Source organism: Hyposmocoma kahamanoa, unplaced genomic scaffold (assembly GCF_003589595.1).
Source record: "Hyposmocoma kahamanoa isolate Upper Pololo Valley unplaced genomic scaffold, ASM358959v1 87, whole genome shotgun sequence".
Classification (NCBI taxonomy): Eukaryota; Metazoa; Arthropoda; class Insecta; order Lepidoptera; family Cosmopterigidae; genus Hyposmocoma; species Hyposmocoma kahamanoa.
Window position 1 is genome coordinate 13372611 of NW_020654422.1, and position 15213 is coordinate 13387823.

A 15213-nucleotide genomic window follows, 5' to 3' on the forward strand; every position below is an offset into this window, starting at 1 on the left:
GGGCCAGGAGAAATATTTATATGGCCTGTATTTATTTATCTCGTGAGTTTAGGTGTAATTTATAGTTCTCTATATGTGTGTCCATGGCACTCGCGATACAGGGTTTCCATAGTGCGGGTCTATGAGTGTGTACGCGTTATTATTATTAACTCTAGTAGTTACAATTACGACATGTTTAATATGTGAATTTATACGAATTTTGTGATAATAGAAACCCTGTTTTCGTAAAAGCAGTTATAATAAGAACATCAACTATGCTTTCGAAGTAACCGTCGTAGTAAAAAATAGTGCTCCGTTAATGCAGATCTGCATGAGCTTTAGATTAATGTTTATGACTGAAGTAATGCGCTCTTGAACGACTTTATGACTAGGTATGGTTTTTATATCCTCATAATCATAACTTTGTTAGCTCTTAACATACTGAATGTTTGAGAAAACTATATTTTTTGCGCACTTTCATTTACACTTATTCATTTATTTTTAGTTGGGAGAATAGCTCCTTCTGAAAGAGTTCGTCCAAGTAAGTACTGCCACCGTACCTATTTCTGCCGCCAAGCAGTACTGTGAGCATTACTGCGTTCCGGTTATGACGGGTAAGTGGTGAAATTACAAGCACATGAGACTTGTCAACTTATATTTCAGGGTGCCTGGCGCAGTGGCAGTGCCCTTCAGATCTTTGTGATTTAAAGCACTGAGTGGCACTGCAACTGTTATGGAAAGGCGTGTCACTACTTACTACCTTACATAGAATAGAACATTAATACACACAAATTTTATGTATGTATCAATATAAACAAAGTTTAAAAAAAATCCTACCAACTTCAAAAACCACAAACGGCTACTACACTAAAAATAACAAAATACAGATTTAATCCAAATGAAAACAATGCACTTAATTCTTATTACTTATTTTTGTCTCATTTCGTTTTTTACACAGTTTTACAATAAATTATTAATCAATCTGTCTACATTTATATAACATTTATTGTCTATTTATACAATTACAACGTGACAATTCTTGTCCGGGTGTGTAATGTCATCATCATCATTGAGCCATACGACGCCCACTGCTGGGCATAGGCCTCCCCCAACGATCTCCACGACGATCGTTCCTGCGCTGTCCGCATCCATCGGCTTCCCGCGACCTCCACCAGATCGTCGGTCCACCTGGTGGGGGGCCTACCCACTGAGCGTCGTCCGGTGCGCGGTCGTCATTGAAGAACCTTTCCGCCCCAACGGCCATCGGTTCTCCTAGCTATGTGCCCCGCACACTGCCACTTCAGCTGAGCAATTCTTCGAGCTATGTCGGTTACCTTAGTTCTCCTACGGATTTCCTCATTTCTGATTATATCACGCAGGGAAATACCGAGCATCGCTCTCTCCGTTGCCCGCTGAGTGACCTTGCGTCTTCTTATGAGGCCCATAGTGAGGGACCACGTATCTGATCCATATGTGATCACTGGCAACACACACTGGTCAAAGACTTTCGTCTTGAGACATTGAGGTAATTTGGACGCAACGATTTTTTGGAGTTTCCCGAACGCTGCCCATCCGAGCTGGATTCGACGAGAGATCTCTTTCTCAAAGTTGGACTTACCTAACTGCACTGTCTGCCCCAGGTATACGTAATGGTCAACAACTTCGAGTGTAATGCTCCCAATTTTAACTGGAGCGGGTACAACATGGACATTCGACATGATCTTCGTCTTGTCCATGTTCATCTTAAGACCCACTCTTTGGGAAACACTACTGAGATCTTCGAGCATTGTGTTCAGGTCTCCCAAGGTCTCAGCCATAAGAACTATATCATCGGCAAATCGAAGGTGTGTTAGGTACTCGCCATTGATGTTGATGCCATGTATCGTTTAAATATTATTCACATAACTTTCTATAGGCATAATTTTACCATGAACTATTTTTATATATTTAGTATAGTTTTAGGTATATATATATATAACTAATTTAATATAGTAATTCACTTCATATAACGAACGTTTATGAATGAACTTACATTCTATATAGGAAATGAAACTATTTTTCCGGATTTAAATCGCGTATATTTATTTTTTCAAACAAACCTTGTTAAAACCGGAAAAATAGTTTCATTTCCTATGTGTAACAATCGCGAAAACCTAAGAACTCGTTACATTCTATAATTTATTTTTTTATCGACGAATCCGATAACGATCACTTACACTAACACTAATTTTTAATAACAATCATAAGTTATAAACGACATTTAACATAACGTCATTATAACTAAATATCATTTCATCTAGAAATAGGATTTTTTCCGAAAAACGATATTCCTAATACTCATTTTATATTAATTATAATTTGGCCTGAAAACATGTTCGGAAACGCAAACAAATTCGTTTCTGGTACTCACCGGCCGCTGCCGCGGTACGCTCCCTCAGCTCGTGCTGCTTTTTCATGTTCTAACCTAACCTACTGAACGGAAACCGCAACCAAGATTTGACCTATGTAAAATACGTTTGTTTTATTTAAACCACCGAGGAATCCAGTGCCAAACAATAATAATTTTGCGTAAAACGAAAATTCAGCATTGTAAACTATATTAAGGGATACAACTCTCACTCTGCACCTCCGGCTTTTAAATCCGCCATGGTACTTGTCTCCTGGTGGTGACTTGGTGGTGGTTGTTGTGGAATCCGTCATGGAACAGACAAGGAATCTAAATATAAATAGGTACTTGTCTGTTCGATACTAGGAGTGTTCCTAGTATCGAACAGACAAGTACCATGGTGAATCGGGTTTAAACTTATTATTTACGAAAAGTGATATTATACCGCGTAAAAATTATCTAAATTGGCAATATATGGAATGATTGTTATATAATGGTGATTGTTACACATAGGAAATGAAACTACTTTTCCGGATTTAAATCGCGTATTTGTAAAGTTTGTAAAACTTAAAGTAGCATAAATTGGAATGTTTTCTTTGTAAAATTAAAAATATGGTATTTAATTAATAACTATTGTAACTATAGTGAAAAAAATAGGGTGGTTTGCATTAGTATTAGACATAACTGGTTGAAGATTGTACCACCTCAGTCAACCGTGACCATGGGACCTGTAAAGGGCCCAAAACGTCGGTTTGTTTGAAAAAACAAATATACGCGATTTAAATCCGGAAAAATAGTTTCATTTTCTATGTAAATGTTATATCAAACAAGAATGATATGAAGTTAAATTATAGGAAGTTAAATTGATCCAAATAAAAATTATATTAAATGAATGGTATTTGTTTTGAAATTAGTTCATTTAATTTTCGTATATATGAGGCGCACCCTTCTTGTCAAAACCCATTACCTACTTATAATTTTACTATTGTAATGTGCTACCTACTAATTGGTTTTGAAGTTTTACTTTACCAGTAAAAAAATATTGACAATTGTATTAAGTACTTATAATATTCTAATTAGTTATTTTTGGAGTCGGTGCCATTCAAACTTATTACGAATTGTTACATAGCGCTAACGATGAAGATACAGTGTCCCTGTTTCCCAGCAATGGTATATTGAATTTCTGATTTTGAATTTATTCATCAAACATTTGTTACAGTGTACCACAGCTTGACGAACACAACCTCACACCCTCGGTGTAATAAGGCCACATCTGCAAAATTTGAACTTTTCAGGAGAGATGTTCAAACATTCTGCAAACGAAATTCGATAACTTTTTTATGCTTAATTTGGAGAGTTATAAAATGTCCTAAATGCACATTTTGATGTAGTATGCATTACTTTTATGACTTTTATGCGATAAAAGTCAAAAATAAGACCAAGTTAGAGCAAGTCCCGCCTGTTTGGGGCATCAATGCGTTACATTTCGCTTGAACAATAGGCTTGTCACATTTATTATTTTGATTGTCGTTACAGGTTGTAAGCATAATATTAAAATAATAATTTCGTGCTATATTGAAAGAAAGAGAAAAAAGCAATGATAATACAATAAGTGTGCCTGATAACACACTAAGTACCTAATCTCAAACTCAGGAATTCCCTGTACTATGAGTACCAGAGCAACGCAATTAATCCAGGGCACTATGCAAAATACCCAATACAGAATTCGTTTCGAGAGCTCCTCATCATTCCAAGTCGTTAAATAAACAAAAAATGTGTAACTACCTCTCATGCTTAGTAGTTAACGAGAAGAACGACAATACTGAATTTGAGGCGCTCTTCTGCAAACAACCATAAACACAACAATAAACACGTCTACTTGATGTCATTTTTTAAACACCGAGCGAACGCTTCAATTCTATGATGAATGGCGCGGGCGACGATCCACACAATGCACACCGCAAGTGCACTATGAAGTTGTGCAAATGTGTGCGTCCGGGTTTCCTATCACAAACTAGAAACATGATTTACAGAATTTTATTTCTCCGAAAACCTTTAGATTTTTATTGAACAGATTTTGTTTCGTTTGTCCGAAAACACGTTACGGTTTTTTTCATTACACCATTTACCTTTTCACTATTTTGACATATTGGCAAGTAATTCTTTTCCCGGTTTTTATTTCCCCAACAAACCGTTTGACCATTGTATCTAATTGAATATTTTTATTTTATAAAAAAAACGACATCCTTGATACATTTTTGTTATATTATTTCTTATAACAGATATTAAAAGTATTGGAACGTGTGGCACAATATAACTCGATGTAAAAACATGGTAAACGAGATGCAACTTAATTTGATAGAGTTGTAGTCGCTCGCTTCGCTCGTACGGATCGTGCTGCTTTTTCATATACTAACCTGACCTAAACCTACAGGAGGGGGTCGTACCGTCTAGGTAATGCTAACAAATTCGGCTCTGGCACTCGCCGGCCACTGCCGCGACACGCTCGCTTCACTCGCTCGGGTCGTGCGGCTTTTTCATATACTAACCTAACCCCAACCCACAGGAGTTTTGAACATTTGAATAACGTACTTTAAATATCCTTTATGCTGAATTAATTTGTTTTGTTCACTTATATTGTTTAGACACTCATAGACACATGTTAGGTTTTCTGAATATCTACCTAACTGTATGTTTTCTTCTTTTTAATACTATTTTTGCTTTGTCCATAGTAAAGTTCATTCTTCCATTTCGGATATAGAACCAAACAGAGGAGGAGTAGCTATTGAAGAAGCTTCTCGAGAATAAAGTATTTCAGCTGTCGTCCTAGCACTTGTTGTTTCCCTTATTCTATAATTTGTACTCTTGTCGATCATTTTTACTTCACACTGTTTTTGCAGCGTGCATGTAAAAAGTAGTTAATCTTAATCTTAATAGATTTTCAGAGAAACGATACTTCTGCTATAAGACTTTTTGCTGTGTTTCAAATTTATACCAAAATTGTTATCGCACTAATGAAAAAGTCGAACAATTTTCGAAGTAATGAAATTTGGAAAAAAGAAATTCGAGTTTGTGATAGGTGCGTACCGTGCATCCGTACATGGTCCTCGGCAGGTGCGCATACTTACAAACCGCCCGGCAATATTTCAAATCCAAATTTAAATTCAAAATAATCTTTATTTATGCAGCAGTAGACGCATACCACACCTAGAGGTGCCGGTGATAGTTTTATACCGATTTATCGGATATCGAAGTTATAACAGGTAAAAAAACTAATATTAATTGCTATTTCGGTAACTACTCTAGCAAAACATAAAGTTTTTAATGCCTGGGTCTGTCATTTAAAAAAATAAATAACTTCAAAAATACGTAACGACAATCGTGTATGTTATTGTTTGGGCTGGTGATTTCGGTGTTTAATTATTGAAAACACACCGTAAGTAACGTTTTTTAAGTTTACCCTGAATATAAATGTTTATAAACTATACTTTAAGCAGTAATTTCATGGTAAACGTTAGAACCACTCAACGGAATATTATCATATTTATCCAAGTACAACAAAAATTTCATTAGTGCTTTTTAAGTGCAGGATTTGCGGTGTATTACTGTATTTTATTTAAGATGTTTTTGTTGGTAGTCGGGGTAATAATTTTTATTTATAAAAACTTGTATTTAAACTCAATGCTTTTCTAATTTGCGAAACCAAATAGCCGCCATTTTGCGGTAGGAGGAGCACATGAGCGCGTGAGCGGTTAACTCTACCGCTCATTCGTAAGGTAGATTCCCCTGAGAAGAATGAGGAAGAAACTATGGGGGTTGCTCTTTGTTAATAACATTTGTACACATTCAACATTTATAATATATTTTTTCTTTGTTTTAAAACATCAGAGATCGAGACTACCTCCACGAGCTAAACGGGTTACTACCACGGATTTTTGTTGTCCAAGTACGTAGAAGTTGGATAATAACCTTTAGTATAAAGTTTTTGTTTCACTATAGTTTTAAGCCTCGTGAAAGGCAAATTTTGTATATCAACCGGAATCTTGTCATATAAGCGTATTGCCCCTTAAATGATTTTTTGACTTTGTGAAGACGAGTATCAAGAACAGTTTATTTTTATTCCTCGTATTAATGTTATCTCTGTCACTATTTTTCAAAAAGAGATTACTATTCATCTTAACATAAATTACATTTTCATAAATGTACTATGAGGCTAGTGTAAGAATGTTAATTTCCTTAAACTTATCTCTCGAAGATACTCTGAGGCCCAGATTGTAAATTGCCCTAACCGCACGTTTCTACAGGACAAAGATTCTATTGATATCGGCAGCATTACGCTAAAGCAAAATGCCGTATGTCATTAGACTGTGAAAGTAGCTGAAGTAAACCAGTCTAGCTGTTTCGACGTCTGAAAGTTTCCGTATTTTTTTAATCGCGTACACTGCAAAGCCGAGACGTTTTGATAATTTACTTATAAGAGGACCTCATTGCAATTTAGCATCTAACGTTACACCTAGAAATACAACTGTATCTCTAACATTGGGTAATGTAAATTTCACACAATTAGTTTTTTTTATAATTAAGGAGTAGGTTATTAACAGCAAACCAATCAATTACTTTAGATATAGCATTGTTCACGTCGTCGTAGGAACATTGGTGCCTTTTAACTTTAAATAATAAGGAAGCATCATCAGCAAACAATACTATCTCATGTTTTATACCCTCCATGACGCTAGGTAAGTCATTAATATAAACTAAAAACAAAAATGGGCCTAGAACTGAACCTTGAGGGACACCCATGCTAATTGCAGATCCTGATGATCTGGTACCGTTAACATCGACCCTCTGTACCCTACCACGCAAATACGATTTAAGAAGGTTGAGGTCATTCCCGCCACACCATGATAGTGAATGTTCCGGACCAGTATATCATGGCTTACACAATCAAATGCCTTGGAAAGTCACAGAATACACCAATAGCATCATGTGAAACGTCCAATGCATCAAATATATGATTCATCAACTCAACACCAGCATCGGTTGTAGAGCGACCCCGAGTGACACCAAATTGTTTAGGAGACATTAAGTTATTACTACAAAAATTTGCACACATCTGATTTAGAATAATTTTCTCAAATATTTTATTGAAAATCTAAGTTACGAAGTTTGACCGTTCGAGTTTCGCTGTTTATAATATTCCAAGTCGTTTTTACTATATTTGCGCTGCTTTTAATTTTATTATTTATAAACATTGCTTTGGCCGCAACACAAACACGTATAAACATTTTCGAATACTTACTAACACAATCATTAAAACTGTTACTAGTGTTATAGGTCCTTTCATAATAAAGATCATATAGCCTTTGTCTACTTTCGTGAATTCCAACAGTAACCCAATCACTAAATTTCAATGAATTATTAATGCTTATGATTTTGAACTTAAAAATATTATCACGTTCACTTTTCACTATGTTGAAAACTGAATTATACAATTTATTGGTATCGTTAACGTACGGAATGTCAGTTAGTTTAAGCATTACGTTATTTCTATAAGCTTGAAATCGACCATTATTTATCGGAAAAAACCTTTTTCGGCATTTTATCTACAATTATATTTAAAGTGGCCAATTGACCGCAGTGATCAGAAGTTAATATATTTATAATAGATTTATTACTAGGTACGGCGTTAGAATAAATGTTGTCAAAACAAGAGACTGTAGTAGAAGTTATTCTAGTAGGCACCAAGAAAAGATTTACAAGATTGTAACATTGGAAAAATGATATGAGCCTACTGGTAGCACTGAAATCTTCTAATAAGTTAACATTGAAGTCACCACAAACAGCTAACTATGGGACGGAGTGGTCATGAATACGGCAGATTATAACAGCATAGTTAGCCAGATTGACACACCAACCTACAAACTGGCTCAACACATGGCAAAGGTACTGTCACCATTGAGAGGGAACACTTCTACACGTGTGAAGGATTCATACCATTTCATCAGTGGAATCAAAGATCTACGGTTAACTGATGATGACACCATGGTCAGTTTTGATGTTCAGTCGCTGTTTACCAGCCTACCAGTAAAAGATTGCATTGAAATTGTACGTAGAAAGCTGAGGGAACATAATATGTCCATTGAATATGCAGAATTATTAGAACACTGCCTAACATCAGGCTATCTATTGTGGAATAATGAATTCTACCTACAAATTGACGGTATAGCAATGGGCTCCCCGGTATCTCCCGTTGTTGCCGATATTTTCATGGAAGACTTCGAGGAGCGAGACTTACCCATGGCCCCAGCTAGGCCGAAGATTTTCAAACGGTACGTTGATGATACTTTCACAATATTACCTAAAGATAGCATACCTTCTTTCTTGGACCAACTTAATTCTTTTAATACTAAGATCCAATTTACTATGGAACAAGAGAATTGTGGTACTTTAGCTTTCTTAGATGTTTTAATTAAAAGAAATCCTAATAACACCATACTGTATTTCGAAAGAAAACCCATACAGATATGTATCTCAATGGTAATTCCCATCACCATCCTAGCCAGTTAGCTACCGTGGGCAAATCTTTGTTTCAGAGAGCACATGGTGACTGCGACAGTAATCATCTGGCAGGGGAACTTCAACATATAAAGCAAGTCCTACATGCGAATAAGTTGAAGATTCCACGCCAATGCCACAGGCGCCGTGTGAAACCACCAACAGTCGAGCGAAGACCTGCCATCTTACCTTACGTGAGAGGTGTTACAGACAAGATCAGAAGAGTCCTCAGGCGCGCATCTATCAAGACCTATTTCAAGCCCCTGAGGAAGATTTTTCAGTTTCTGAGACCCGTGAAATGTAACATCCCCTTACAGGATGCAAGAGTTTACACGCTTGACTGTGAGTGCGGTCTCTCTTATATTAGACAAACAAAGCGAAGTATTTGCACCCGCGTCAAAGAACATATAGCTGATGTCAAACACCGTCGCGTAAACAAGTCTGCAGTCTGCGAGCATGTCATGGATAAACCTACACATTCAATGAAGTTTGACCAACCCCAGGTCCTTGCAAAAGAAGTCCGTTATCTACCCAGGATGCTGCGAGAGCCCATTGAAATTAAAAAAATCCTAATTTCAACAGGGAAGATGGTTTCTCCGTACCACCAGTTTGGGATCCAGTATTTCCTCTAATGAAAAATCCCAAACAGACATAAGACTGCAGTACTAATTAATATGTTTTAGTTTATTCTAATTTCTAATAATAATTAATAATAAATTGAACTTAATAAAAATTCATTCAATAAAATAATTTGTAAAACTTAATATAGCGTAAATTGGAATGTTTTCTTTGTAAAATTAAAAATAAGGTATTTAATTAATAACTATTGTAACTATAGTGGAAAAAAGGGTGGTTTGCATCAATATTAGACATAACTGGTTGAAGACTGTACCACCTCAGTCAACCGTGACCATGGGACCAGTAAAGGGCCCGAAACTTCGGTTTGTTTGAAAAAACAAATATACGCGATTTAAATCCGGAAAAATAGTTTCATTTCCTATGTGTAACAATCGCGAAAACCTAAGAACTCGATATGTATATTTTTTTCTTTTTGTATGTATGTTACGCGTTAACTCCGGTATTTGTGAACCGATTTTCATGATTCTTTTTTGTTGGAAAGGGTGTACTTCCATAGTAGTTCCATTTCATTTTGAAGAAAATCATCCACCTCTTAGGGTGGCTGTTCACGCATGAAGATTCATTTTTATAAATGACGCCTACATTTTACTTAGATGCAATTATTTTAAAGGTTGGTTTTGCTATTTCTCCAATTCAAGGCGTTTTTTTCTCAATATACTTTGAGTAGTGAGAACCGATTTTTGTTACCTGCAGTGTCAAGTCCTGTATAGTGGCGAATTTAAGGATATTTCAATAAAACTTACCAAATAGACGTAATTCCACGTACTTTTGAGGTCGGTTTTTTAGTACTCTGTACTGAGATTGTTTTCATATAGTTCGTAAGCTGAATGAGGGGGGTCTAGACACTTTTAATATAACAAGCGATTCAAGCTCTATGCAGGATATCTCTATAGTTCGCTCAATGGATAGGCTCACAATATATGTAGGTTCTTGAAATTTTAAATTATTTTTAATAAGAATTAAAGAGCCGACATGAACAGCTTTTTCTCTGCTGAACGAACTAGCCACCTCGTGATTGTTGAAGCTAAACATGAACTGATGTTTAGATAAAAAGTGGTGCTCAGTAATACAAAGAATATCAATATTATTACAGTTAATAAATAATTATATTTCTAACTCTTTGCCTTTCATGTCTTGAATATTTTGGTGCACCAGGTTTCATATACAATTTAATTTATTTCTGTGTGTTTTAGGTTGGTTTTTTTACTGTCACTGTGTTGCAAGAGTCCGTTGTCTTAGTTTGTATGGAGTAATCCTACTTGTTCTTATTCTACTATGCTTTTGATGAACGAACTAGGTATAAAGATTTCCTATTGAAATCCGAATATCAAAATTGAACAGTTTTTTGTGAATATGACTTTAGTGCATGGTGAGATCTCATAGATTTTTTCTAATTGAAACAGGCTAACGAAGCTGTCGTAACATTAAACGGCTTACGTAAGTTTAACAACAAATTTTCCGGGATAGTGAACCCGGAACCAACACTACGAGATCCGGATCAAATCTTACGAACAAACATTTGCTTTTAGAATTGAACCAACTTTGAGGAGAAGGAACGTTGAAGGACTGGGAGATAGTTCCTGATGTTAATAAGTAAATTGGATAGATGTCTTCGGTAAGTCAAAATATTAAATCCAACCATCAAATTACGAAATTATTATGGATAGTAAATTATACTGAATAATGAATAAAACAAAATATGATCAATGTCCACAATATTACGATTTAAACTACTACGTAGGGATACTATGAATCGTTACTAATATAAACAATAATAAATTAATACAAAATAGTACAATAAAATGCAGTGAATTGATTTATTTGGTGCGTAATTGGAAATAAACGCAAGTCGTGCGCCTGGTGGGATGGTAAGCGACACGCCTGTCCATAGCAAATGCAGTGTCACTTACACCTTTCAATCGTAAAGACCTGAGAAGCACCTCCACTACTCAAGTCACCATGAATCATAGTTGGCAAGTCCCGTGTGCCTGTGATTTCACCAGCACCCTTACCCTTTAAAACCGGAAGGCAGTAATGATCATATTACTGCTTGGCGGTGAAATAGGTAAGGTGGCGGTACTTCTCTGGACGAACTCTTACATAAGGAGCTTTGCTGCTATTAAAAATAAAAAAAATAAATGTAAATAAAAGCGATACGAAGAAAAATATTAATAAAAGTACAAAAATTCGTTAACTCTTAAATAGCTGAGATCTTGAAATTAATAAGACAAATTAATACTTGTTGTAAAATTTTGCCCCATAAATTTTCCTTAAACACAGAAACTAAATACAGTTTTTACCAAAACGGAACTACAACTTTGAAGTTGGTCTAAATAAGTTTATATTATTACTTTGATTTTTCATCAATTCAATTCTATTCAACGGAGCTTATTCACCACATCCAGTATATAACCTGAAGTAAAGACAAAATGTCAATTAATTTGTCTAAAAACTATTCTGCCATTTCATTACGGTGATAACTGCGCTCCGATTGGCCAGCCCGAATTCGAAACAATTGACGGGTGACGTCAATTGCTTCACTTCAAATCGCCAAGTTTAACTTGAGCTTTGCTATAATGGACGAAAATTGAAAAAGTACTTATTTAATATTTAATTACGTTTATTTTGTTTAAGTTTCTTTAGTAATTAGATGTTTTGCATACCACCGAATGGAACAGCTCCTATAGTTAAAGATTATTACAATAATTTATTAAAATAAACACAGAACATTTTTCGAATATACGGAGGTCAGTTGTTGGCGCTGTACTATTTCAGCTTTCTAATTTGTGATTTCAGTGCAAACGAGAGTTGATATTTAAAAGTGATATTTAAAAGGCCGATTTGCTTGATCAGTTGCCAGGGAAGTATGGCCCGTATTTCGTCTCTATTTCTGGTTATGCACTCGATGTTACACCATAATATAAAGTTTACTAGCTGGTGCCTGGATTTCATCTGCGTAGAATAAGTAATGGATTAAAATCTTATATAATGTATTAATTCTTAGTATACGTAAGGGCACGACAATGAAGGGCAGACGGCACTTGGTCTTTAAATAAAACAAAGGTCTAGAGAAATCAATAGGTTACTAGAATTCATTGTACTTGAGTATTTATAATTGGCGATTATATTTTATTTGCTATTCCAAAACTGTTTTTTTTTTGGTCAACATTGATTTTGATTTCTAATAAAATAAAAATATAAATAATAATCTTCATTCAATTTAACGATAACGCCAGAAGGCTGTCTGAGATTGTGAGTGGCGTCTCTTTTAACACGGTTCTGGCAGAATACCAGCGTCGTGGGAAACTGCGGCATTTAAGCTGAGCCAGTGCCCTTTCACCGCCATGACTTTTCACTTTATTTTAGTTATCTGTGGTAATTGCTTTTATTATAAAAAAATATTATTTTTAAGTGGTTCAATATAATAATAATTAAGGTGTTAGTTTTAGTGGATCCTATGTAAATAAGCTATCATAGAAGTGAATAGAGTTTTTATCTATCTATCTATCTAATATAATTCATAGTGTATGGATTTTGATGTCGTACTACATCTATAAAAATGACCTTGTCTTGCAGCTGTGTTGTGGTTTCATTTTGGCGGCTTGCACACTTGGCGTAGCTATTTACCACTCGATTCTAGACCTTATGTCTTTTACTAAGAAACTGAATGTTTTAAAAAAAGACTTATACCAAGTCGCTATAGTATCAACAACACCAACAATTTGTTCATGACAATACGATTCATACCACATTCAACGTTCATGCGGTGCACTATGAATCGAACTGTATCATTCATAACTATACTGTCAATATTCCTTATAAGACTCCATAGGACGTCGTCGTACAAGTCTCAAGAAGATTTAAACAAGCAATATCAAAAGCCAGAATTACAAAAGTTAAGCACGTCAGAATCTATAGTCGGAAAAGCAATGGATTTCTTCTATTCCAATAAAACTGTGATGAGTTTGATAGCAAGAGAACTTTGGAATGTCGGTGCAAAGGCTGTTGACACGATAGTGGAAGTTAAGAGTGAGTATTTTTAACCGGCTTCAGAAAAAGGAGTTGGAATTTAAGGAGACTGGTATCATGATTGCGGCAACACAGTACATTTTCTCAAATATTTTGTATGCCCGTAAAAATATATGTATATTTTTATTAAGTAATTTCATTAAGAAAGAAGATGTCCATAATATTTACCTTAGAACTAAGTCCAAACTCATGGTACCACGATTTCGTGTAACTAAGGTAAACCATTCTTTTATGGGGAACTGTATACGTTTTTACGATAAGATTCCGGAGAATATATTAAGATTATCATTTCATTAGTTTAAAACTTACATTAAAAGTATTTTAACTGAAAAGTCATATTATAAAATTGACGAGTATGTGTTAGATAAAGAAGTATGGAAAGATTCCACACAATTATGATTAGCATCTAAGTTTGTAAGTTTGTTTGAAAAGAGCAATCCCTAGAATTTCTTGCTCGTTCTTCTCAAGGAGGTCAGCGTAGTGAACGAGCAATAGCTTAAAAAATGACGTTTTCAAGTGTAAAAATTTTATCTATAGAATAAATGATTATTTGACTTTGACTTTGTTCTCAATTGTGAGTGTATTTTTTTGTGTGTATACGTTACGCGATTACTCCGACATATCTGAACCCATTTTGATGATTCATTTTTGTTAAAAAAGACCGGTACCTCAATAGTGGTCCCATTTAAAGTTATAGAAAATACTCTACTTCTAAGGGTGGCAAATTTCAACTTTTCGTTACCCGATTTTAATAAAACGTGGCGAATAGATAGAAGATTTCGCAAAGTTTTGTGGTTGGTTCTTTTGTATAAAAAAGAAATAATTATGTACTTTTAGGATGAATTTATGTTTAGCAGCGACAACAAACGTTGAACTAAAGAGACCTGCGCTCGACAACCATCTGCAGAGCATCTGCATGGTCGCACAAACTCTCTAGTGCACAAAACAAGCTCCATGCAATCTAATGAAGAAATGACATTGGGACTGCAGACCATACATTTCAACTTTAACATAACTATATTATTCAAAGAGTTACCTTGAAATCTCTGTTGGTTTCTTTCGCTTAAATATTTCCTTGAACATAAAGATCTAGACGGAGACAAAAAATACAAAGCTTCAAGTTAACGTATGTTCGTGTACTAATTTCTCTGGATTTGTAGTATGGATGTAAATTGCAGCAAACTACAGCCTTTTGTACTGTGTCTATGGTTTTTTTTATAAAATATAAGTGAGCATTTGACCTCCATCTCACCTGATATGGAGGTTATATAAGAATTAAAATACAGTGAACGGTAGATTAATATGAACCGGGTCACATTTTGATAAGCCATGCTATCGTTCGTCACTTGTTGAGTGCATATCCTTTGTTTTTTTTGTATGTACTATTATTAAAATTTAAATCATTACCTAAACAGGTGATAAGAATATAATATGATAAACAAAAACTTGCATAATAACGTAAAATGACACAAATTTAATGTTCTTTTTTTATTTTTCAGTAACGACGAAAGCTCCACCACCACAACAATATTACTATCGTTAATACTACCGTAACGTTATTGTTTAATTTTACTGTATTATTGGATTAATAAAATACACAATTAAACATAAATAAACAATACACA

At 35.0% G+C, this 15213-nt stretch overlaps 1 protein-coding gene across 2 annotated transcripts; it reads left to right on the forward strand.

Annotated features, from left to right (window-relative positions):
• Nucleotides 1–547: 547 nt before the first annotated feature.
• On the forward strand, nucleotides 548–15189 carry LOC113235530. 2 transcript variants are annotated; one of them, XM_026471266.1, is made up of 4 exons: nucleotides 548–593; nucleotides 11089–11174; nucleotides 13392–13588; nucleotides 15088–15189. In XM_026471266.1, the coding sequence occupies exons 2-4, from the start codon at nucleotides 11143–11145 to the stop codon at nucleotides 15129–15131; spliced, it is 273 nt and encodes a 90-aa protein (XP_026327051.1). In that variant the 5' UTR covers nucleotides 548–593; nucleotides 11089–11142; the 3' UTR covers nucleotides 15132–15189. The 2 variants fall into 2 exon arrangements, with proteins under 2 accessions (XP_026327051.1, XP_026327049.1); XM_026471264.1 differs by lacking the exon at nucleotides 548–593 and having other exon boundaries at nucleotides 13383–13588.
• Nucleotides 15190–15213: the final 24 nt, after the last annotated feature.

Bases quoted from the DNA above. Each gene is read 5' to 3' on its own strand.
- LOC113235530 (XM_026471264.1), top strand. From the start codon at position 11,143: ATGTTAATAAGTAAATTGGATAGATGTCTTCG. The intron at 11,175-13,382 runs GTAAGTCAAAAT...ATTCCTTATAAG, and splicing joins AAATTGGATAGATGTCTTCG to ACTCCATAGGACGTCGTCGT. The intron at 13,589-15,087 runs GTGAGTATTTTT...TTTATTTTTCAG, and splicing joins CACGATAGTGGAAGTTAAGA to TAACGACGAAAGCTCCACCA.